We start from the raw sequence: 25138 nt of genomic DNA on the forward strand, positions 1-25138 counted from the left end.
AAAAAAACAAGAGCAGAATAAAATACCAGTGGCGCCTGACGGGATGCGTGAGATGTTCAGCACCAGAATTAAAATAAAATATACCCCATAAACGTGAAGAAAAACAAGGAAAAAAAGAAAATGAAGAAGTGGTATATCGAAACACTTGGTGCCCCGTGGGCATCATATAGGTGAGTGATGCTTGGGAAAAAGAGGCCCGAAGGAGGTTGGATTGAGGTGAGCCTGGCAGGTAGGCAAAAGCCAGGGAGTCGATGCTTCTCAGAGATGGTTCGAGGGCCGCCTCCAGTTTTTGTATCATATCTTGAAACGCAAAAATTCCGCGTTATATGTTTGACCTGCACGCATATGGGGAGTCCGCGGTAGCCTTTTTGTTTGCCCCGGGTACATAATTATAATCGTCTAGGCACGCAGACTCGGGCCCGAGCCCAACCTAAATTGCTTCCTCGAGTGTACGAAGATTGTTGGAAATGTTCGAAGTATTGGATAAAAAAATTAATGAGGAGAAAAAAGAAGGAAAATTAGTTTGAGGAATTAATTAGGGAGTATTTAAGCCGCTCCTTTGCTTCTTGCCTTACTTTTTAGGAAAAGAAATTCTATATATTAAAATTTCTTTCTCAGGTGATTTATTTACGAAATGATGGACAGGAAAAGCATCTCTGAATTCTGCCGTCAAGTGATTTAAGAGAACAGTAAAAACCAACTGAAAAATGGGCATTCAATGTTTTTGCATATCTCGTGTTTACCTCCGAACTAAATTGATATTTTAACCAATATATATCGGAAATTGGATGGCAACTGAAACAAAAAATCTCTCTGAAAATCCAATGATGTCTGTAAAAAGTATTTCATCTTCTCAGAAAGCAGTGGTTCATGTTTGATTCCCCAAAAAACCGTTAACGCAATAAAAATTATGTAATCCATCAATGACTTATGACAGCAGTTTGAAACAAAAACTCTAGCATTCACCTACACACGCTGAAATGCAAAACAGCGTGTAAAATTTTTCATACGAATCGCTGATACAAATTACCAGAAACTTGGGTCAAGTTACTGTTCCGAGTAAAACCACACAAACTCACCTACTCATCACTCCGCCTGCCGCTTCATTTTACTGTTCTACTCGCCTGACAATTCCTCTCGAACCTTCAAACAAAAGAGCGGAAAGAATAATGAATTAAAATACCGGTAAAATTGACGGAGGGAAGGTGATACCCAGCAATCTGAAGGTCACACCAAGGGCCCGACAATCGTCTTCACCGAAACAAATTGGCGTTTGTGAAAAGTAAAAAATTCTGGGGTTGAAAACCGGTTTGAAAAAGTTGCAAAAACCGCCCAAAGAAAATTGCGAGACCGATCAACCACGCGTGGAGTGACTTTCACGGTAGTTCTTCGGCCACCAGCTAACACATGGAAAAATCCCAGTGCCCCTCTCATCTTCGTAAATATCCATGTTTAAGCCTAAAAATTTAACATCCGGTATTATCTCGCTGTGAAGTGAAAAAAGAATACACTGCAAGTAAGATAAATACACTCGGCTAATAAAGTATCAGTAAATTACCTAGAATCAATAAATTATAATGGTGACGTTGATAGCCCCCGTAAAGAGGAGTAAAAATGTTTTATGGAGGTTACAGAGTCGATAAAATTAAAAATTGTTCTGTTCTGGTGTCTCTCCTTCTCTCTCTCGCTCCTCTTTTACCCCGAGTTTCATCCCTTTTTCTTCCTTCTCTTGCGTTGTTTGAGCTCGAGTGTCTCTCTCCTTCGCGTTGCCGAGTTGTGGACAGGGTTGTTGTATGTATGGGTTACAGAGAAATGGTAGACAGCGTGACGAGAAGACACTTCTTCACCCTTCGGGCTCAGCCACTGTCCAAGCCCATCATCCGTTGGCCCACCTACTCTTCTCTCTCCCTCAATTCCACTGAAGATGAATTCTCTCAACACTTTCCCACTCTGATGAATCCACGAGCCGAGGTCGCTGCTGATCATAAACTCGAGGATTTTCTTTTCGTTTCATCCACTTTTCTTATTTCCAGTGGATCGATGGGATCCACTGATACTTTTTTCACTCCGAATGAGAACATTGGTTTTTAGGATCGAAAAAAGACTACGAAGAGTTTAAGAATATTCTCTTTGATCCACGAGACATTACGGAGTATTATTCCTTAATTAGCTACTTCATGCACCCACCCCGTAGGCTGTCGCAAGAAATTTTGGTCAACATTGGCAAACAGACAATGCAGAATAGCATAAGATCAGTTGCGAAATTGGATTCTGTGTTAGCAGCACGCCATGTTGACAAAAAAGATTAGCTTCGGTCGTTGGGACACTTTGCTTTTTGTTATTTTCAGTCAGGGATTGTTTCCTGATTTATGTTGATCATTTCCTGAAATTATTACCTTTGTTACTTTGTTGTGGAGGATTCTTTCAGCGATTTTTGTTTGCAGACATTGATTATGTTTCTCGTATTGATTACTGATGATTATTGCTTACGATTCATATCCACGCCTTTCTGAGTTCCGTGTTGTTACAAAATCAATGGTTTTCGCAAGTATATGAGGTACGTACTTAAAACTACGTTGTAATTTAATTTGGGTTGGACAATTACAACGTGCAGTTGAAGGAAATTCACTTGTCTGATAATTTGACGATTAGACTTATAAAATAATTACATATAATATTATATAACCCTATAAATATTGTTAATAAGTTAGAAAATGAGGGAGTTCACTGAGTAATAAAGGTTTATTTACTTTTATTGGCAATGAAAGATATTTGAATGAAATCATATGAAGTAAATTGGTAATAAACCAGTCCGACTAAAACAAGTGGAAAACTTCTCGTATTTACTCTTCACAGTCTTCTAGATTTATTCCCTCATTTATTCGTAGCAGGGTGGAACACCCTCTGTTTGTTTGCCTTTCGCTTTCCATCGTTAACACCATTTTCTAATTGTCGAGAAAGTTAAATGCGGAGATTAAAATTTTCCAAGTGTTATTTTTTACTCATTGGCTCAAGTCTAATTTAGGAAATTCAAATTCTGGATAATTGGTTGGTGTTATAAAAAAGTGATGTAGGACGGAAGTGCAGAATAGTGAAGTTTCGTTTATCTCCTACGGGCATACATTTTCCAAGGTAGAACCCGGCCCGGCAGGGGCGAAGGAGGGAGAGGATGGAAGGCCTTGGCGTCGCGACAAGTTGCGTCGTTACGGAGGGAAAAAGGTGTCGCGCTTTTACTGCTATGTCCCTGACGACTCTCCGCGTGTGTACCTCGTGAAATAGACAAGCTTGGATGAAAATTGATGAGATGGAAAAAGACGGAGAAAAGGGGTAACGAAATTTTCTTTTACTTCTGCGAGGAGCTTGCGGTACGTTGCCAAGCGCACGGGTCATCAAGATTTTTATTACGGAATTTAAATGGGAGGAGCTTCGAAGCAGGAACTCCCGGGAAAAATTGAGAGAGGCCTTCATGACCATCGAGGATAGGTCATGTACGTGACGACGAAATAGTTTTGATACTTTTTATGCGATTTCCACATCCGCGCTGACGTTCTCCAGTTTAAATTGTGAATTATACTTTTTCGAAATTTCTATTGATAAAAGACAAGAGGAGATAAAAGAAATGAGTTCTTCAGTAATTATGAGCACGTGTGTCAACTTTATTCGGCCATCGAGAATTCTATGGGGAATCGTTTTTCCGTCGCTCTTTCAACGGCCGCGTGAACAACTACTATTGAAAGTATTGCCTTGTGTACTCGAGTGACTCTCGAAAACAAACTTTCAGTGGGTGACGCATCTTCGAAAATGAGGATGACCCAGAATAGAGTTGCAGGGAGATAAAATGACGTGCAAGTTGAACTTCTGGAGCGTAACTTTACGGAAGCTACTACCAAGGGGAGACTTCATCTCCTTGGTTAACTTCAGAAACAAAAAGTGTAGAGGCAGAAAGATCTGAGGCTTAATAATTTTGACGTTAACGTCGTTTTTACGCCAATTTGCGACTACGTGAATCTTCTAAACTGTTTTGATTTCAAGTTGACTTCAAATAAAAAAATCTTAAACTCTTCCTGCCCTCTTTGACTATCATCCGTATCTGTTCTTATAATTTTGCGATAAGCGAACTTGAGTTCCGTAATTTCTACTGAGTATTTTTCCCACGCAGTTAATCACATCTCGAGGTTCATCAACGGAAGCGGAAAATTCCCCCAAAAAATCGTAAAAATACTGACTTTGGTAAATCCAAAATAAACCACCACTGCAACATGCGTCGTATCTTTTCGGAGGCTGACAAGAATTATTAGTGGGTGAAGGTGGCCCGTAGCTGAGCCGAGGATCAATACCAGGCAGACGTCCGTGCAGAGCATGGTTGGAGTGCACTTCGCCTACACGAAGCTCTAGGCTAGAGCTAGGAAAGGCGAGGACTGAGAGGTTAGGTGGGATTAGATGGTGAGATCTCAACGGCTAGAGTCCCTGGTACCCCATAAACTAACCCCAGTCGCGGTAGCGTAGTCACCGCAGCGGGTCAGGGGAGGGGCAGAACTATGATATTACATAAATAAATAAGAACTCATGAATATAATACTCCAGGAGCCACCGAATCACTCTCTCACCCCCGTAAGTCTCGATTCTCCCCCGAAATTTATTCTCCGCAAATTCATTAATCGTTACCGAGGTGTGTTACCTCAATAATTAAACAGTTGATGGTGGAAAATCCCTGGTAAATGTGTCACTATTCATCCCGTCGGTACATAAGTTAATACTTTACGGGTTTTCAATAATTCATTTAATTCAATAACTGAAATTAGGGCTTATGAACTCCGGGAGCGCTTGTACGACGAGAAATGTGATGCGTTCTAACAGTTATGGAATTAAAATTATACTGCCGAGACGAATGCTAATTATGGATTGGATATACTATCGAAACTGTCTGACCCACATTTGGGGGATGAGACTCATTAGGAGAGTGAAATGCATGTTCAGGAATTATTCGGATTACGGGACACAAATTTGAGCATTGTCGTGATCAATCACGATTTGTTGTCCCTGAATTAAATATTTTCAGTCTAGACGGAATGAAAATGCAATGATTCGATCAATCCCTTTCAATTATCACCTTTTTATGTCCACTTTTTTCACGTCCAGCGAATGAATACAAGTTGCAATTTTTTATAACGAGTGCTAAAGACATTCACATACCTTCGGCAGCTCAGTACAGAGCAAACAATAAGTTCCACGATTTTCCCAAACGTCAGGGTTTTAAAAGAGACTTTTAAAGAGCTTTTATTTCTCAGCATCAGGTATTTTCTTGTGAATTTTCGATCCACGAATATTCCTCCAGGAACTTTCTCTGTCTGAAAAATTCCGCAAACCTCATCTCCCCAGAGCCATTCACTAAATCGAAATTTTTCAATCGGTAAATCGATGATTTTCAGCTATTTCTTCCCTTACTGATATGAAAATGAAGAAATATCCTACAGCTTCGTCCGTTTCATTAAAAATTCATACCTCAAAAATACCTAAAATATAATCGAGTAGAGATCCCAAGTGATACTACATTAGATCCCCGAATCGACTTTCCCACCATTAGAAATTCTCCGCAAAATAAAAACCCCCCAGAAAAATTCCACGAGCCTCCCGAAGATCCCTCCAGAGAGCTTCCCAGCATGAATCAAGTATACCACTATCCTCTATCAATATTTCCACCTTAGTTTTCACCCTCCCTCTCTCCCCACCCCCTTCGCTAACCAAATAAAATTCAGCGAAAAGTCTCTCCCCCAACCGATTTTCTCTGAATTTGAATATCCAACAAAAATATATCGAACGTTTCTAACGAAATGCACGAGACAGCCTACACCAAGAAAGAGGGTAGTTGTATAGGTATAGGTGATTTTCCATCTTTCTCTTTCTGAGTCTGGACGTCAGCTCTGGGCCTGCGTGACGACGCGTACACGCCGATGCAGCGAAAGGCTAGGGTAAGAGATGAAGAGAGAGGGGTGTACGATGGTAGGAAAGGGTCGTCGAAGTGGCGATGTTGGGTAGGTTGGATGGAGTGAGGTGAAACGGTGGCCCAGGGGGTGAAGGGGGAAGGGGGTAGATGTGCAAGGCAAACTGGCGGACCAGTGGCAAGGTTGGAGGAGGGGGAGGGAGGGAGGAGGGAGTGAGTGGGTGAGGTGAGGGCCGGGGGAACAAGGAAGGCTACGATTGATCCGCGGTAGCCCTCCGTCCCCGACCTCACGAATTCGCTGCACACTTTCCCGTCCTCTCTTTTCCTCTGTCTCTCTTCTACTTGTTCACCTCTCTCCCTCACTCGTCTACCCACCATCGCTACTATTTTTCTTGCTCTTCGTTTTGATTTCCTCTTTGTTGCTGTGCCTCCAATCTACCACCCTCACCCTCAACCCCCCCTCCCAACACCCCTCCGGCCGTGCGCCTCTTTTTCTCTCGCAGTTTCTTCCCCCCATCGGCCGCCCTGAGAGGAAGCAACGTCGACGTCTTTAGAGCGCGTGACGAGCTTGGATTGTGTGCACGATGTTGCTACGTTTCTTTTTTCTCATTCTCCTTCTCTTTTGTTGTTTCTTTTTAGTTAGTTTCTTTTCCCTATTTTTCTCTTTGTTTTTTTTTCAGTCGTCTCCGCTGGGCGCTGGAACAATGACGTCAAATCGTTCAAGTGAGGATGAGGAATCTCTCGGATTTTTCGGGATAAAAGGGTTGGTCATCATGGTTTGAGGGGGTGAGAGGGAGGAATATTATTGTAACAGGGGAAGGATGAGAAATTGTAATGGAAAATTCAGTTGAGATATTTTTTTTGCTTTCAGAGATTCTCCCATAATGTGATGGTTTAGAGGCTAATAATTTTCATCAGAAGGTTTTGCCATTCGCGATGCAAAACTCCTCGACAAGGAGATCCTATTTTACGTTCTCCAACTCTATTTACGATCCATTCCGAGTTAGAGACAATGGACAGATAAGATCGACGATATAATTCAGACCTGAACATCAAATGAAACTGACGATCATAGATGTAGTAGAAAATTACTTCATTGATTCATTAACTCGTTATTTCCTAATAGCTGAGCTCCAATTACGAAATGAGAACTTCACCTCGGGCTAATGAGTGATCAATCTGAACGAAAAAAAAGAGTGTAATAAAATTGCAATCTAACTTCTCGTTATTAAAATTACCATTACATTTTACTTCACAAAAACGAAAGAGTCGACAAAATGTTTATGAGTAGTTGAGTTTTGAAAAGGTCGAAGCTATACCTAGAATTAGCAAAGCTGACGAGGTTCATTGGCAAAAAATTGTGGAAATTGTTGTGCAAAAGGACCAAATGCATCTATATGCCCTGCCATAACAACCCTGCCAATTCTCAATTCCCCCATTTTTTTTCCCAGTCAAAGCTGTTTGTCCAACAATTACATCTTCCCCAGTGATTAATTGTTAATTACCCCAACTTGCAAATTAAATCCACATTATTCCACTATTCCGACGTTCGATACACGATGCACCGTTAGCGGACCGTTAGAGATACCGAAAAAAAAAGAATTAAGAAAAGTGCGAAATGAATTGGAAAAAAAACGTCCGAAAAAAAAGAGTATTCCTATTCCGAAAGCGGTCGGCTACGAGAGCCCATAAACGAAGTCACGCGTATTCACGCGGTACGTATAAGGCGGCAGTGTTAAGCTTCTGAGCCGCATCCTAATTAACCAGAGGAATACGAAGAGGAATCACTTTGCAGACACACCGAAGGTACGTACCTACACTGTGTCACAACTGCATGTATGTGCCATTCACTCATATCGTGAAAAATCATCCAAACAGAAATGCAAAAAACATCTCGATTAAAAATATTCCAGCCAAGTTGCACACGTGGTTGCGGCAAAGTGGATCACGTTGAATTATATTTATTCATAGAAAAGCGTGATTTATTTCGGTGTGATAACGAGGCCGTTTATCAAGTGAATCGGGCATCAGGTGATTCGCGGATAGTTTACCGGTGCGTGGGAAAGCGAAATCGAATGAATATATTTGCATCCCAGGAAAAATGAAAACGGATTGAATTAATTTTTTTCCCTGATGACGACAGGAGGAAAAGTATCTAGTGCAAATCCACAAACAAGAATTTTCCAGGGACAGAGCTTCAATTAGAGCTTGCAGTCCACCACCCCCAGTTCCCAAATAAATAAACGAATGAGTGATCCCCTTCGCCCAAACCGCCCCCACACAAAAATCCCCGGAGGGCTCCAGAAAATACCGGCAAAAGGTAAAAATTGAGAGAAGATACGTCAGATGCGTCAGACGATGTATGAGCCACGGAATATTGACGAAGCCATACACAAACGTGTCTCAGTTCAGCTCTATACCCCTTCGGTAACGAATTATGAAACGTCTGGCGCGCACACACTCCTACCGCATCATTTTTCGTCCACACGAATGCTACCGGTAATTTTCTGTCCACTTGCGTTGTTGTGCTTGCAGGGGAGAGTTACCTAATAACGCACGTAAACGCAATATCATGAAAGGCCATGGCATGGCCAACGCACACGAGAGGTTCTCCCACACGCGAAAGAAAACCCAGGAATTCGATTCCATCGCGGATAAATAAAAAAGACGCCTTGTATTTCATTTACTCGCGTTGTCGTCCACCGCGAGTGCCTCATCGCAATCCCCTTGCACTCAAAATCCACCAATACGAGTGCATTATATCCCCAAAACCTCACACGGGGATCGATGTCGCAGATTACCTGAAAAAGTAACGAACCGAGACTCAAAATATTCATATTAAAGAATTCATTTCCTCGTTCTCCGTCTCAGGATGCGTCACACTGTGCGTAGACGCCCGCCGGATCGAACTCTTGTGTTAATATACGTACGATAATACAAGTGAATACGTACAATACGTACTTGTGTGCGTACAACGCGTGCGTCGTTGGAAAACAGACACTAGACGCCCGGGGGTGAGGGGCTTTACACATAGACACTAGGAATACTGAAGATTGCGTTTGAGTGCGAAACGCAGACGAAGAGCGCGCAATTCGTGTTATCTAAGAATGTATATAGGTATGCAGTGGACAGAAGTAGTTGTGAATGCACGCGCCTGCGTGCCAAGCGATTTGTAGGTGGCCTTCCGCGCCACCTGGTTGAACACGTTCAGGGAATTTTTTGGGGGATGAAATTTTGTATTTTTAAATTTTTCAGAAATCGATTCTTCCTGGAAATTTTGGAAATGACAAACCTCGATCGTTCGTAATTACCGCCCACGTCGTCCTGCGCGCGCTGACTGTCAGCGGTCCTTTTTTTATTTTTCCCGAAATTTTTATATTTATCCACATTGATCCGATTGCTTAATAAAATCCTGCAACATCGCTGTTTGCATAGGAATTTGGTTACTTCCTCCCGATTGTGCAATAAATAAAAAAAATTGATTTTATTGATTTCGGATTTCATTCGACGTTTGTTCCCCTGAAGAGCGGAAAGTAGTGAAAAGTAATGATATATTCATTTTTTTATGTGATTTATTCATTTTGTTTATAATCTGTGGGATGATAACACTAGTATTGTCAGTCAAATGCACGAGCTCCGCGGTGGGAGTCCTTCGATGTATGTGTGGGCCGTTTCACACCTGACTACTACGTGACTCAAATGCTCTACATTACCGACGATTTTGATTTAAAAAAATGATAAAAATGGAGGAAATATAATTAAACGGCGATTAAAAATCATTTAATGATTTATCGTAACCCCAGGTGGTGATAAAATATTGTTACTGAGTATAAATACTCCCCCCCCAGTATAGCACGAACACGGTAGGTTAGTTGACTGCAGGGCCGAGCTCGCGCTGAGCTGACAGTAGGCCGGCGACGTCACAGTGGGCCGGTTGAGCCTTCCTTCGTTCGATTCAGGCAGGCTCTCTATTCATTTTACATGTAGCAAGGTAAATATTGATATGCAGTGGCTAATTTTAAACGTGGCAAAGTGCGTGCATACATTCATTTCAAATTTACGTTCTATCAAAAAAATAATAATAATGCCTCGACTGTGGGAGAATAAATATGTGAAGGGAAAGTAGTTGAACCACAGAGCGATAAGACGTTGAAAGAAAATCGCCGATAAATTCAGCGAATAGCAGGTGAAGCGGACATTTGGATTTTTCCAAATTTCGTTGATCGTCGGAGGGAGATGGTGTTGAGGAGCCCTCGGGAATAATTTCAGTCTGACTGATCTCCCGGCACTTGGACGATGCACTAAACTCCCAGATAGCAATGGTCATGTGGAGGCACACTTGAGGAAAGCCTCGAAATAAATGAAAAAAAAAATGATTAATGAAATTGTGTGAGTGCGAGTGTGGATGTGAGAACGTGCATCGATGTCGTCGTCTCTCTGTTCATCTGAAAATTCAAAGACTCAAGAATTTTTCATCCGTCGCGTCACCGCTGGGAGACACGTGAATACAATCTCATACTTTGTTTTCATATTTTATCTTATTATTCTCAGACAAACCCTTGGGGAGATCACGACGTGCTAACGAAAAACGGGGAAATTTTGAAATTATGAGTAGTTGGGGTGGGGACCTTGCTCGACTGACCTTTGGCAGATTCTTTTTGTGACAAGTGACGCACAACGACCTCGAAAATTCACACGACAGTCGGAAACTTCACACAACACTGACTTTTGTTGGCTAGGGTGGGTGGACACACACGCGTAAACGGCACGCGCGGCTCAACATAATCATGTACCAGTTTATTTTATTTAATATCATATGTTTTGAGGGAGTTGAGCCAAAAAATTCGTTGGGAGCTGTACTTCCCCAATTTCCCAACCGGATACCGCGCCAAAATCGACAGTTCCGCATGGAAAGATCGGATATTTTGTTGGATATGAGAATCGGATTTGTGAACACGTGGAGTGTGCCATTAAATTCTCCGGCTTCCTCATAATTAAGATTTTTTTTTGCAAGTGAAGTGACGAAAACCAGTTTGAAGAATATCCCGAATTTTTTAAACAGATTTCTCACAACAATTATCCGCCAGGCGGTGCATTGCGAGTAGATACAGCCGATGTAGCGGACGCAGTAGTTGGCAAGGGGAAAATTCAGTGCATGGCAAGACAAACAAATCCTCGAGATGATCCGTTGACGGATGCAAACTAAACGGGGTCGATGCACACGAGGTAATTCCACGAGGTATTTGACGTGCCAATAATCGAGAGACACTAGACAATCTCGTCCTATCGCTGAATCGGAGACATTTCCTGACCTTCTGTTGGTGTTTCAGCCTTTCTGAAGTCTCATTTACTAGTTCAATCGTTAGTTCAAGTACGTAGAGCTCCGATTTTTTTCAACTATCACCCTACGCCCCTCCGGTTAATTAAACCTGTCATGTAAATCCGCTGAATTTAATCAGCGTCGGTGAAGCGTAAAAAACGCGAGCTAAACCGACGAGATTGTTATAAAAAGTTTGATTGTGATGTGTAAATGATATGGGCTACAAGGGATGCGTATTTCAATGGCCCGGCGGCGCATTATGCCGAAAATATCTCACGTGTGCGTCTAACGAGTATAGGTGGAGGACACCGGTGTGAGTCAAGTGCGAGAGCAAGCGGTTAGGAAACTCAGTGAGTCGATCTATAGTTGACAATTCATATTTCTGGCGAGTAAATTTTGAAAAATGGTAAATCAAAGCTTCACCAATTTCAACAGTAGAATAATCACATATGAACAAATGTAATGTCCATCGACAGTCGATATTGATTGTTGATTGCATTTTGATTGTTTATTTATCCCTCATTAGTGAATTTATCGAGTAACGATTGCTCAATTTTTCAAAACTATGTTGTACAAACAATTGCAATTCCCGTTCCTCATTCACCGGTCAATTTCAATTTTAGTAAACTTCCCACTGACGTTTTATTTACCAAGAATTCCCACAAACTTCACATTTCCAAGGTTTTTCTCATTCAAGTGCGTATGCCAGTGGTTAAAATATCGTTAAATTGTTACGGCACTGCGAGTCAACACTGAAAACCATTTGACGTTTACCGAAGGTCATGTGTATTTCTCCTCTTTCTCACTCATTCACAATCGGTTTGCTATTCAATAGTTGTCTGTTTCTATCTCAAATTACTTCGCCCAACGCACACGCGTACACACCTTCAACATTGTTCACATATGTAACACTGGTAATACTTTGCTGTGAGAATAATGGCGTAATTCAAGTGCAGTTTACATTGTCATCTGTCAGTTTCTTCCTCATTTTTCTGCCTCTGTTTTGTTTTCTTATGGAAATTTTGACGAAAAACCGGTAGTTGGTGGAGGGGGAGGAGGAGAAAATAATGTTCGCTACTCGCTGAGTCTTGAATAAATTACAAGTTCACGAGACAGATATAATTGTCGGTACTACAGTCATTAAAGTATGCTCACAATTATTCCACGAGTGCAATAAATGTCAACGTTTCCTCTTCTCGTTTCTCTTTTTCTCTTGGTCTATTTTTTTTTTATTTCACTTCCAAACTTTTGGCCGGAGTTTATCCGCTTTTTATTCACCCCTCGTGCAATTCAATCCACCCAATTGATCGATCAAACCCTCGGCGCACGGAAAAATGGTTTAATTAGCAAGTGCAGAAGTTTCCTATTAATCCACGTGTGACACGTCGTCCACGTGCACTGATTTCTCGCAATCCACGCGCGTAATACTGTGACAGAATTTAGGGGGAAAAAACTAGCGTTTTCATCCCTAAAAATCTCACACCCACGTCCGCACAGATAGGACTATCATCTCTCGCTATTTTCCAATTTTACGCTCGTTTGTATTCCCCGGGTGATTTCGATCACTCGACAAACTCACTCCCACTTTGTTCTCGTATGTTCATATAACCGAAACATTTCATCACCCTAATGTGCCTTAATTAGACACGTGATTGATGCTGACGTTCTGGGATTTTTGAAGGATATGGAGCAGTTTATAAATTCAAAAAAAATTATTAACCTTTCACTGGGATAAGAAATTAAAAAAATTTTCGCGATGAATCGGGTATCATTCGTAACGAATTAGATTGGTTACTCGGAATAAGTCAAAGGATTAATTGACATGGCCAATGAAAAAGAGAACTGCAACTGTAAAAATCATTACAGTTTTTACTCTTCATTTTTTTTCTTGAGGAATTATAGAGCGGAAGTCGTGAGTTATTGTTCTAATCTGTCGATTTCAATGAGCAAAACAAAGTTTAGGGCGTAATTTTTATTGATCATGAGGAACTAAAAATAAACGCGTTTTATTTCAGCCTATGACCAACAACTTAAAAATGTAGATTCATTAAAAATTAGTTTCTGGTGAAGTGACATTTTTTTCTAATACTCTAGTTGCAAATGTCGATTTTATTGTACTCGCCTTTAGTCTAGCTTGAAAATTACTTTTGCTTGCTGTATATTCTCACTGGTGGAGTAGTTATGGCATGAAAAATTTCCGCCGAGGCGTGAATGCGAAAGAAATCACTCAGAACAGTAAAAAAATTTAATTTAACCCTCCGTTACTTGAACAGTATTTGAACAAGGTCTTCAATCACGCTTTTCTAATGAAAAATAAACATTATAAATAGAAGAGACTATAAAAACGAATGGCTGAGGGTTTGACCGTTAATGTTTGTCCGATAACTCTGGTTTTTATGAATGCAAAAGTACTAACAAAGTTTTGAAAAAATGTCAGGGGCGTGTGCTCCACCTCAGGCGACGATTACGAAGTTGAAGAATCAATGGGATTTGAGCACATGACAGAACAAATCAGTTGTACTGATTTCATTTATAAAATTATCTCGAAAATTAGGGGATAATTACATAAGGGGTAATTCTCTTAGAAAAGACTCGTATACGTTCCTTGAAATATCACAAAATTTCCAACAACCAGTGATAATTCACGGAAAGACCTAAAAAAATCTTCAACAATGTAATTACATCCTTCGAATCTCCCCAAGTGTTGATTTACGACAGAGTCATCTCTCGTTATTTGTTACCCATGTTCTCCCGTGACTTTGCACTCAACACTCCCATTGGATTTTCCGTGGGTGTTGGTGTAGTAGTCACTCAAGGGGGTTAACAAAGTCCAGTCGTTATAATAGTGGTGAGAAACGTTAGTTAACGATCCAGTGGCAGACACTGTCATTCAATATTTTTTTTCTCTCTCGTTCGCTTTTATTCTGCTCCTACCACCCCGAAACTCGTAACCCCGTGAACTCCACTCCCCCACCCGTCTCGGGTGGTGAAGAGTAAAAAAAAAATTGCCAGCAAAAGTTAGAAAAAAGAAAGAAGTTGGCTGAGGGAAATAAAAGAGACGGGGGTGGAGAAGGTGGAGGAGGGAAAAAGAAACGAACGAAACGATCAAGCTGAAACTGTCTACGTTGAGTAGGGGCCCGAGAAGAGGAGCCACGCGGGATTCCGTAAACACGACCTATACACCTTTTGCCGACCACCTTGCCGCGCGTCTTTACGAGTACCGTAGTACGTAAATGCTCGACGGTGTAATGCTGGTGGACGGAGAAAAGTGGGATTGTTGGGTGGGAAGGGTGGACAGGGGGTGAAGGGATTTTATATATACGCTCGGTGGAACCGTAACTGTAGACCCGTGACTTTAACGACGCTCTTTTCGCATTGTGTGCTGAGATGAGTCTTCGGGGCCTCAGTCGTCTGTTTCAATAAATGATATTGTTGACATTTCACATGTTAATTGATGTGATGAATGAAATTTATTTATTGGACGTCGCGGTTGGGTCTTAATAGGGGGTGTGGTCAAAATGCCTTTTAGAGGACTGAGGAGCCGAAAAAACAGTTTGCCCGACTGTGTAGAATGGTTTTTTTCATTAGAAGTGGTGGAAGCAATTTTTTTAATCGTACAGATCACTGTCCTCTTCACTCTCGCAATATTGACAAATGTCCATGAACTATTTCATTCTATCCATGACTTCTGCTCGAAGCTTCTGATAAGAATTGGTTGAAGTGTTATAACTGAAGTGGATAATGTACACGCGTAGATTTACCATTGAAATATCTCGCAAAGTAGACGATCAATTGAGTTCACGCTGGGAGAATGTGTATAAATTATAAAATTATGGTTTACATTGATGAACTTCTATATTACGTCCATTAGGAGACGGGTTTCTTCAAGTTGTCGCATCTAGTTTAAGAACACGGTAAAATTTCCTGTTTCTCAAGTAAATTCAAGAAAAAAAAATGTAAATGTTGCAATTAATTGATTCCCGCTAAATCCCTGAAACTTCAATGAAATATGATGCATTCTGGGATTATCAAGTATTCGCATAAAGATGGATTCTCTTTGCAGTAAAAAAAATTAATGATTTGAGTGGATTCAGAATTTCATAATAGGAAAGAATGAATGCCTACCTCTTCCGCGCAAATTTATCGACTTTGTTAATGAATGATACATAGAAGTATCCACGTAATGCAATTTAAATGACCCTCAAATGTTTATTCGCATTATACTCAGCGACAATGTTGAAAAGCGTTTCGTTATACCGCGAGATAATTTATGACCGGTTGGTCGCGACACTTTGTTGGCACGCTGCGTGGCACATACAGCCCCGAAGAGTTGCTCATATACTCAATGTACAGATAGAGAAGGACAGCAGTAAGTTGGATTATTTCTTTCGCTCATTCCGTCCCACGCATTCCGCACTGTTGTGCCTTTGGCTGCTATCCCTATTCTCGTACGTTGGTTTTGCGCGTCCGCCCGCGGGGGTATCAATTAATTCAATTAACGCACGCCAGACTAAATAACTATGTTGGATACGCTGCGATTACTTTGTTACACCTCCAGACGGTGCGAAATTCAGAACGAAATTGTTCGGTGCATACGTGAGAATCAAATTTTTTTTCCAACCCGTATCACTGTTTTTACAATTTTAATAATACACTAGTTCCTCAATTTCTGGTTGAAATATTACCAAGCAAAAATTTATCTCGTATTTTACGTGATATCTTCGCAGTTGGGTACATTGTTGAATCGTTTGCGGTGAGATTTGGGGGAAAATATTGAAAATTTGTAGATGGACCGCAATATTCAATCAATATTTGCTCTATAAATCGCAGTGCGTCAGTCGATTATGGGCGTCTATTTGCAAATATTTTTAACGGATGAAAATTTGTCTGAATGTCGAGCCGGAATTAAAGTGTTCAGGTACTTGTTCGTCTAAAATTCAGGTATCGGTTTTTGCTCTGCAGCAAGTGCTGGATTTCAAATTTTTTGTGCATATCGAGCTCCGCCGACCTTCGCACAGCAATCATCAGTAATTTTTCTCCTGAAAGTTACTAGTCGACTGTCCGTGAAACGGTAATTTTTTGCTGCCAGTGTATGAAGAACATTTTTATGGACGAAAATTCTGCGTAGTGCCAGGCACGATGTTTATGCTTCGCTTTTGCGTCTGACTAGAGTCGAGTGAATAGGCTGTATCTACTGCATCGCCTAGAGGTCCAGCGTGTAGTATCCTTTTGTCGTTTATGCAGTTCCTCCGAGCAATTGGTAAAGAGCGGATGTGTCTTCCGGTCATATTAAACGAAGATTAAAAATAATAAAGTTTTTCACTTAATTACCGGTTTGGCTACCCAAGAATACCCCATTTGCCTCACTATTACACATTAAAAAGTCGTAAAAACCCCTTGTTATTTTTTAATTGAAGAAGCGTTGACTGAGCAATAGCTATCCATCACTTTTGTTTAAAATAATGTGGAAATATATTTTCCAATTGAAATTTGTAATTTTTCTGTTACGTAAATTGGATATATTGCAGAGAAACTTTTCAATCTAAACGCAAAAAAATTCTTTCCGTATTTTTTGTTTTCCTCTTGACCGTTTGACAGTTTAAATTGCACTGTTGTTAATGGGATTCAACTAAAAAAAATTGAGACCCACGCGTTTCGCTCGAACGGTGCGCGTATCAATTAACACGAGCGCGCGAGTATGACCGGCGGGGGGAGAGTAGCAAAACGCGTGGGCGGTAGCAGTGCGTACTTCCGCTGGCGCGTGCGAATAAATTGCCCTTTACAAGTCCCTATACTGGTGTAAATATATTCCCCTAGGTATCGAGACCCATCAAACTGTCCATTAAATCGCCAGCTCTATGCCGGGAATAGTCACTTCACTCTCCGCGATAGAATAAAAAAATAATAGAAAAAAATTGAAATGAAATCCATGAAATTCAAATAAGCGATAAAATCAAGTTTTGTGAATGAATCTGCCTGGTCTCGCAATTGCGTTTCTTAATTTACCGTCGCACAGTGTTTCGCGCGCATCCGTCCTACACGCGTCAAGGAGTTTTATCCGTGACGAGTAAATTATGTTGAATAACGTGATTAAAAAATATGCCGACAGAGATTATTTCAGTAACGGTGGAGTAAAACGTAACAATTCCATGTTTTACATGTGATTATGAAGAACTTTTGACGGGACATTTCTCAGAAAAATTCTGGTGATAGCACGGGAAAAGAAACGCAAAATGGTGGCCAGGAAAAAATCTAGAGCTGGCATAGGAAATTTTATTGACTTAAACTACAGAAATTACGGGAGATTTTACCCTCACTGCATTCAATTTTTTCGAGGGGTGCTTATTCACTTCATGTAAAAAAAATCGGAATGAAACATGACACACCAGATGAAAAATATATTTCCTCGCAGTATCATTGGTGTTTCAATCTCACCACTCAGCATGCCTCAATTTCCCCCAAAAATACCTTCATTAATATTGCAAAGCCGGTAATAGGACCCCGTCAAAATTTGCATGTAAAACAATTAAGATAATCATTTCATTCAATTAATCATTCCCATGCGAGTAGCCAGCGACTGGATGAATGAATAAAACATCAACACCTCATAATCCCCTACTACCAGCCTCAATCAATAATCCTCTGCAAGAGAAAAATTAAAAAACTTCCCACGTGTCACTCCTGAACCTATCACCCGTTAAAAAATCCCCGAGACCCTTAATATACCGATAAAATAGCGATAAGGAAGCTCCACGCACGTTGTAAGCTCTTACGTACAGATATGCGTGTCCATGTTATTATAAATGGATTGACCCAGAGAAAACCTCTAAAACGGCATAAATAAGTGCTCGTGCGCAATGCAACGAGTGATACTTCAACTTCTTCCTTACGTAACTCCCCACATCGAAAAATAATACTAGAAAAAACGTTACACTGACTTCATCCATATGCCCTCGGCGAATAACTCCCATCCTCCTTTTCACTTCCCGTTCACCCGTCAGTTCAATCCTCACGCGGTATTTTTTTATTCTCGAAAAACGTCTGAATTATCGACTACCAACCACATATGTGTGAATCGCCACACTCGCATCTTCTCCACGCGTGACATTTTTTTTTTTATTCAATTTTTTACTCCACACCAATGCAGTTGAAGTTATCACGCAAGAAGTGTAATTTACCCGGACTATCTAGTGGATAATTACAGAATTAATGAAGATACTGCAACTTTGTTGCATTAATGAAGAGCAAAAGCCACTGACATGTTTTATCGCTATATAAAAACACTGAGCTATTGCATTAATGATGTCATACGCACTTTGTTCCCGGCATGATTGAGCCGCAGGCGGAAAATTAATTCTGATATACTTTGTTGCATTCATGAGCCCATTGAAAAAAAAAATAATAATTTATCTGTTTGAAGTGTAACTTCGTATTCGATAGCTGCGGTTTTTTTTTATTATTTTGTAACAGATACGTGTGCGTTGAAGCTCTCGCCGCAGTAGATCAGCCGACATTGCAACAAACTGTCTATTAATGGCCGCCATATGCACACAGTGAAAAAATCGAATTTTTGATTGATATGAAATACTAAACTTCTATCAATGCTTCATTACAGTAAACAGTGCTAATGATGTTGAAATGATTTTCATTGCTCGGTTTAATGCCTTTCCCATCCGACTTTCGTGACACAACGGCATCAGATCGATTGGGGTAAGAGGGTCCCTCCGGCTAATCGTTCATGTACACGTACCTTGCATGTTGAGGCAGGTTACGATCGTTCGAGTGGCCAATCTCTCCCTCTCTCTCTTTCACTTGGAGTTTTTTTGGCCTCCACCTCTCCTTTTCCATGCGCCTCAGGTCCACGTCGATGCAAAATACAGTCCTTCGGATTCTCCCGGGATTGTTGCCTCCGCTGTTTGATATTTCAAAGACAAATACAACTCCCTCTTGCAAATTGAACGACGCAAAGTTGGAAAAAAGGGGAGATGAAATAGTGGAAGGGAACTTTCAGCTGCTAATTAGGCATTGTATCGAATTTTTGAACTTCTACTGGTCAATCTTTACTCGAAACATTTTTTTTTTAATTCCGCCCAGTTGATTTGGTGATTCTGTTAAAATTTGAAAGTTGTGATCTCTTTGGTTACCGTTAACATACAGAAATAATCTGTGTAAAGCTTCTCAACTCACCCTATTCTCCCCAACTCCTCAACAAATTATACCGCATCGAGGATGTACTCCACCGCATTGAGTTTGACTCTGAGTAAGTTGATATTCAGCTCCACGTGGTACCACCAGATCTTAATTCTGGAAATTCTTAGACGGAGAGAAGAAACCTTTTTTTCATCCTTTCTTTTCTCTTTTTCCGCAGCTCGTTATCATGGCAAATGGCTCGTTTTACTGACTCGTTATCTCGGCAGTGACTGAGAGAAGTCTGGATCCTTTTTTTATTATTTTTTTCTCTGCTACAATTTTTTTTCTCATCTTCCTCCTGTGGTATAAATGCAACCACTAAGTTATAATTTTTAATCGAGTAATAATTCTGTTAATTGAACGGGTGATATTGTGTTGTCGGCACGTGCAGGCTGCATCAGTGGGAGATCAATATAATCGTGGTGACGGGCCGAGTGCTTCCTTTACGTCTGTGTTAGAAGCATGTCGAAGTGCGTTGAAGATAAGCCACTCGATGAAGCCTGAGCCACTGACTCGTGTGGAAGGTTGGCTGTTATACTCGTGCGTCTGATAATTTATTATGTAAAAGCCGGTAAACCAGCCGTACACATTGTATGCGGGAGATAAGCGACTGGTGGAAGGTACCACACTGGCTTGTCCATACCAAATGTCACTGGCAGGTATCCGGGATAGGAGGCATTAATGGGCCAAGGAGAGACAATCAGTTATTACCGATTTTACGATCTCAGAAATTCATGTCATTTCGTGCTAATGGAATGTATTGAACGTTGATCTATTGAATGCACCGGTGTTAATAGATTATTGGGATTTTCCTCAATTTTTTCGGAACGTATGGCTTCTAGTCTCGAGGAATCGCAGTGGCTCGATGGAAACAAAGGAATATGCGAAATGTTTGGCTGGAGAAATATCAATTTGTTGAAAATTCGTGGGGAAGTTTGAGTAATTAGCATTCGTTATCGGGCAACAGAAGGGAAAATTGTCGAGGAAGTCCTGCAGTTCAAGTTCTGTTCGAGTTTGTGACAGTATTTTTTTTTAATGGTTACAAGGTATCAGTTGACGGTCAGGATATAGACGGAAATTCCATACTCTCCATAACACGTGGAGATTCATTAAACCGTTTAATATACTTAATATCAAGTTTCCTGGAATTTTCATTGAATTTCATGAAGTTCATTAATTGAAGAGTTTTGTGATACTGTTCTGGAATGTGGTTGGCAGGTAGGGAATTCCTCGGCGTGATTGACTTTCCAATCAAACTATGAATATGGAAGAATATATTCACATGAATTTCCCTGATTACTGACAGCATTTATTGACGAATTGAATTAAAATTCATAATTTCTACTTTAGAATGAGAGAATGAAATTCCAAATATTACCTTGAAATGTTACATTCATATCACATCGCTGCTAAATTCTCCCACATTCTCCGACTTCTATTTCCACATTCTGATATTCCAATCCATCATTATATCTGCATTATCACGTATTCATTAAAAATCCCATTTTCACCATAAATAATGATATCGAGAAACTTTCAAAAATTTATATGACAAGATAATAACTAAAAGCAGTTATTAACTTTTATGAAACACTTCAAGCAACCAAACAATCTCTCAAGCGCTGCTATGAACCCCAGAATCCAAAAGAAAAACCAGAAATATCAGTTCATTTTCATAGCGGTTGAATAGGAAAATAACCCCCCATCAGCTCGGCTCTAAGTTAACGACCGTAGAGGTAGAAAAATGAAGCCAATCGCCCAAGACTATAACGACTAGTCTATCCTAGAGGCGCTTCGCCATCCTACGTTTTCACAGTATACGTTTTAATTTTCAATTTTTTTTTCCCCTCCTCTTTTTGCCCATCTCTATCAAGCAGCAGGGTTGCGGGTCAGTTCAGACATGGGAAGTGAGCATTACTGCCTGAGGTGGAACAATCATCAGAGCAACTTGCTGGGTGTGTTCAGTCAGCTACTTGAGTCAGAATCACTGGTTGACGTGACACTGGCGTGCACAGAGGGTCCATCGATACGCGCGCACAAAGTTGTCCTATCAGCGTGCTCAAGTTACTTTCAAACACTGTTCCTAGATCATCCAAATCGTCATCCCATTGTCATACTCAAGGACGTAAGATTTACAGAATTACGTACTCTAGTTGACTTCATGTACAAGGGTGAGGTTAATGTCGAGTATTGCCAATTGTCGGCTCTGCTGAAGACTGCTGAGAGTCTCAAGGTCAAGGGTCTTGCGGACATGACAAATATTAATGCAGCAGTTGCATCGAGGGATGAACAACAGCAGCACATCGGTGCTGAAATACCGCGTGACAATAGAAACGAAACACGTGAGAGGGACAAAGATCGTGACAAAGAGCGTGACAAAGAGCCACCAAAGGACAATGAACAGGTGCTACCACAGCAAAATCAGAATCAGAATTCGCAACAAGTGTCACTGACAACCAGTGAAAATTCGGAAGCCGTTGACATGACTGACTGTCCAACATCACCAGCCAGAGCCAACAGTCCCTGTCCTGGTCCACTTGCCCTGGACAGACCGAGGAGAGACTCTGAGGATGCTGTCAGTTTAGAGGAGACAAGGGGATCACTCAGTCCAATTTCAGTGCACAGTGGTCCAAGTGATATGACTCTTAGTAATAACACGAGTACAACTGGTGGATTGCCGTTGAATTTACCGCAGAGTCGGCTTCCGTCCCCACACAGTACTGAGCCCCTGGCTGGACCATCTGGCTTACCGCCGGTCCAACAGGTACCCCTTGTGAGTATTCATTATTCATCAACAATTAGATAGGCAAATGGCAAAACTTTTCATTCAAATGTCCCATTCACGTAATTTACACTAAACTCCATTTGTTCTCGAATTCAATGAAGACTTGCCAGTCATTTTATCGTTCCACTAGTATTTTTTATGCCTTCGGTTTTTATCAATTCCCTTTATTCTTTCATTCGCAGTCCTTGAAGAAGGAAGTGGACTGGGATAGGTCGACTGAGGAGCGGTGTGCCAGCAGTGAGATATCAACGGATTACAGACTCCCACCAGATCCGGTGAGTCTCTTTTCGGTATGAATTTTTTTTTCCATAAAATCAAACTCTTGGTTATTTCAATATTTCTCGTATATGAATCTATATATCTATATATTAAAGTTCTTTATTATGCATTTCATATCTATATATACATTTATCAATTAATTATTGCCAGCTGAATATAATAAAAAATACTGACACTCATCTGCAATCATTTCAATATAATTCGAATGAAAGAGAAAAAAAATCAAAGCAAGGTCGTTAGGTTGCCAATGATAATTTTAATGAGTAAGAAAATGTCTTATTTACAAGGATCAATTGCTCTGCATTATGTATCGGGTTATATCATTCATGGAATTATCATTGGTCCATTACCGAATATCGAAAGTGTCGAAGATCAGCAATTACTCTTTTCACGATATTGTCGATACATAAGTAAAGCAGTTAATTTTGTTGACGTTAATTAAATGATTATAATGGCGATTGCATGTGAGTACACTTGCATGACAACAAAAAGCTTTGCTGTTCGCTGCTCTCCCTCCACTATTTGAAGATAAAAAAAATCATTCAAAGAAATTTGGATGAAAGTAATTGAGGAAATCGAGTGATGGAAAATTACGTCTTACTACGATCACAAGTGGCTGAGATCAAATAAAAATATAGAGGTCGTTGGCAACCCCTTGAACATCTTGCGTCATAAAAAAAAGCAATTTTGACACATAAATCGTTGAGAGAAAGTGCGTGCATGACATACTATTCTCACTTTTCATAAAGTCTGTTGTTTCTCGTGTGCCGTCTCCCATTCCACGCTTTTATTTTCGCGTATCATCGTATTTTGTCTTTTGTGCATATATATATATAAATATATATACATATATATGTATCCCACCACTCCTTCCATCCCTCTCTCGCCACGCATTCATCTTTGTTATCTCTCACGCCCGCCCCTATATGTATTCGTTCTCCTTGTCCTCTCAATCTCGTTCTCAGACACATCGTCCTCGCGGAGACAAAAACACCAGTATAACACTAACCCCTTACCTTCCCCAATTCGTGAACTCACCATTGGGTATGTACCATCAGGAGGAAGAAAGATACCACCTACACACGCGTCATCCATCAACCAAGACGTAGCCCATTCATCCTCATTTCTCTTGATTCTTTTCCTTGCGAATCTTACAGCCAAATCCTAAACTGCATTTTTCATCTTATCAAACAATGCACAGGTGCAATTGTCGATAACAATGTTTTATTGGTGATTAATATGAGAATAATTTCCCTTGTCCTGTCAATGGGAGAAACCGTGGTTTTGATTGACAATGAAAATTTCAACAAAGATGAGATGTTTCGAAGGAAAACTATGGAATTTAAGAATTTTAATGTCTTGCATTTTGTTGAAACTTTATTGTCGAGTTAACTATAATTACTGAATTTTCCAGCAAAGTGATAAATACAGATGAGTCAATTCTCCTTAGAGTCCTGTTCCTCTAAAATATTAATTGGTAATTATATGTCAATTGCAATTTCCTTCAACTGAAGAAGTTAATGGTTTGCCAAATTTTCTTCAGAATGAAGAATGTCAATTATTCACATAACATTAATTTTGAAATATTCACATCTCAATGGAGACTTTTTTATGGGACAGAGGAGAGCCAATAAAGAAGTAGTACCTCCAAAAAAATAAGGCTCCATTAAAATTGATAAATCAGATTTCACCACTTTGCCTGAATTTCTTCTCAATGTTGAAAATAAAAATTTTTTCGTTCCTCCGCCAAAGCCTGTCTTGCTAGCTCACTGTCAAGAAGTTGACCTTCGTTTTTTGGCCATGATTGTTTTTTAACATCTCTATATATTATATATACAAATATACATGTATATATACGCATATACGACCATATACGATATATCACTGTGGACCGTAAATTGAAATTAATTATCGCTCAACGAAATCGTTGAAATTAATTTCAATGTTACAATACCTATATGTACCAAGTATGATTACTATGTATGTATATATTCATTTGAAGATATCGTGTATAAAGAGTATGCGATATATCCATATGATATATTTTTCGTTTAATTTCATTATTACATCATTTTCTTTTTATACATTTGATAATTATAATTGTATTTTTCGATTGTTGTTTGGTTGAGTGCAATGCCTTTGCTCCGATATAATTATTGCGCTGCGGCATACATTAATTTTCATGATAAAACATAAAACACGAATAAAATTTTAAAAACTCCAATGCCCCACGTGAACCGGCACGTGGGGATGATTCTATAGGGGATTGATGGGAATTATGCTTTTGACATTTACATGTTACCATTATAACTACTATATACACACCCAACATAGTTTTGAAAAAAAAAATCTATATATAACTGGGGGAGGGCGCGCCAAACAAAAATGAGCGTCAACTTCTTGTGCTGCCGTTGTTTTTTCACGTCTAATGATTAAAAAATATTGATGAATAGCGTGAGAAAAATCCACTTCTCGTGCAACAACGAAAAAAAAAAATACGCGCTTTGAGAAGAAGGAACACTTGCCAATCGAGAGTTGAGTTAGAAGTGTAGATTATTTAGAAAAAAAACCACAATAAGTCTTGATAAAAATGAATGAGATAAATTAAAGAGACTCTGCAGGT

At 40.1% G+C, this 25138-nt stretch overlaps 1 protein-coding gene and 1 long non-coding RNA gene across 10 annotated transcripts in view; one reads left to right on the forward strand and one right to left on the reverse strand.

Moving 5' to 3' along the window:
• Positions 1 to 1096: 1096 nt before the first annotated feature.
• On the reverse strand, positions 1097 to 1591 carry LOC135161386 (uncharacterized). The gene is made up of 3 exons (XR_010298771.1): positions 1559 to 1591; positions 1213 to 1458; positions 1097 to 1143 (listed from the first exon to the last, which is right to left on the reverse strand). It is a non-coding gene; the product is annotated as an uncharacterized LOC135161386 (long non-coding RNA).
• Positions 1592 to 9814: 8223 nt separating this feature from the next.
• LOC135161371 (protein abrupt-like) overlaps positions 9815 to 25138 on the forward strand; it is a 39772-nt gene continuing 24448 nt past the window's right edge. For 3 of the 9 annotated variants that reach the window (XM_064118865.1, XM_064118869.1, XM_064118873.1), the window contains exons 1-5: positions 9859 to 9932; positions 11004 to 11167; positions 11272 to 11312; positions 21329 to 22224; positions 22419 to 22526. In XM_064118865.1, coding sequence (XP_063974935.1) covers positions 11157 to 11167; positions 11272 to 11312; positions 21329 to 22224; positions 22419 to 22526 — 1056 coding nt within the window. In that variant the 5' untranslated portion in view covers positions 9859 to 9932; positions 11004 to 11156. Of the gene's footprint in view, positions 9933 to 11003; positions 11168 to 11271; positions 11313 to 21325; positions 22225 to 22418; positions 22527 to 25138 lie in introns of all 9 variants that reach the window. The other 6 variants (XM_064118866.1, XM_064118874.1, XM_064118867.1 and 3 more) reach the window with 5 other exon arrangements.

The sequence above is a fragment of the Diachasmimorpha longicaudata genome, chromosome 4 (assembly GCF_034640455.1).
Source record: "Diachasmimorpha longicaudata isolate KC_UGA_2023 chromosome 4, iyDiaLong2, whole genome shotgun sequence".
NCBI lineage: Eukaryota > Metazoa > Arthropoda > Insecta > Hymenoptera > Braconidae > Diachasmimorpha > Diachasmimorpha longicaudata.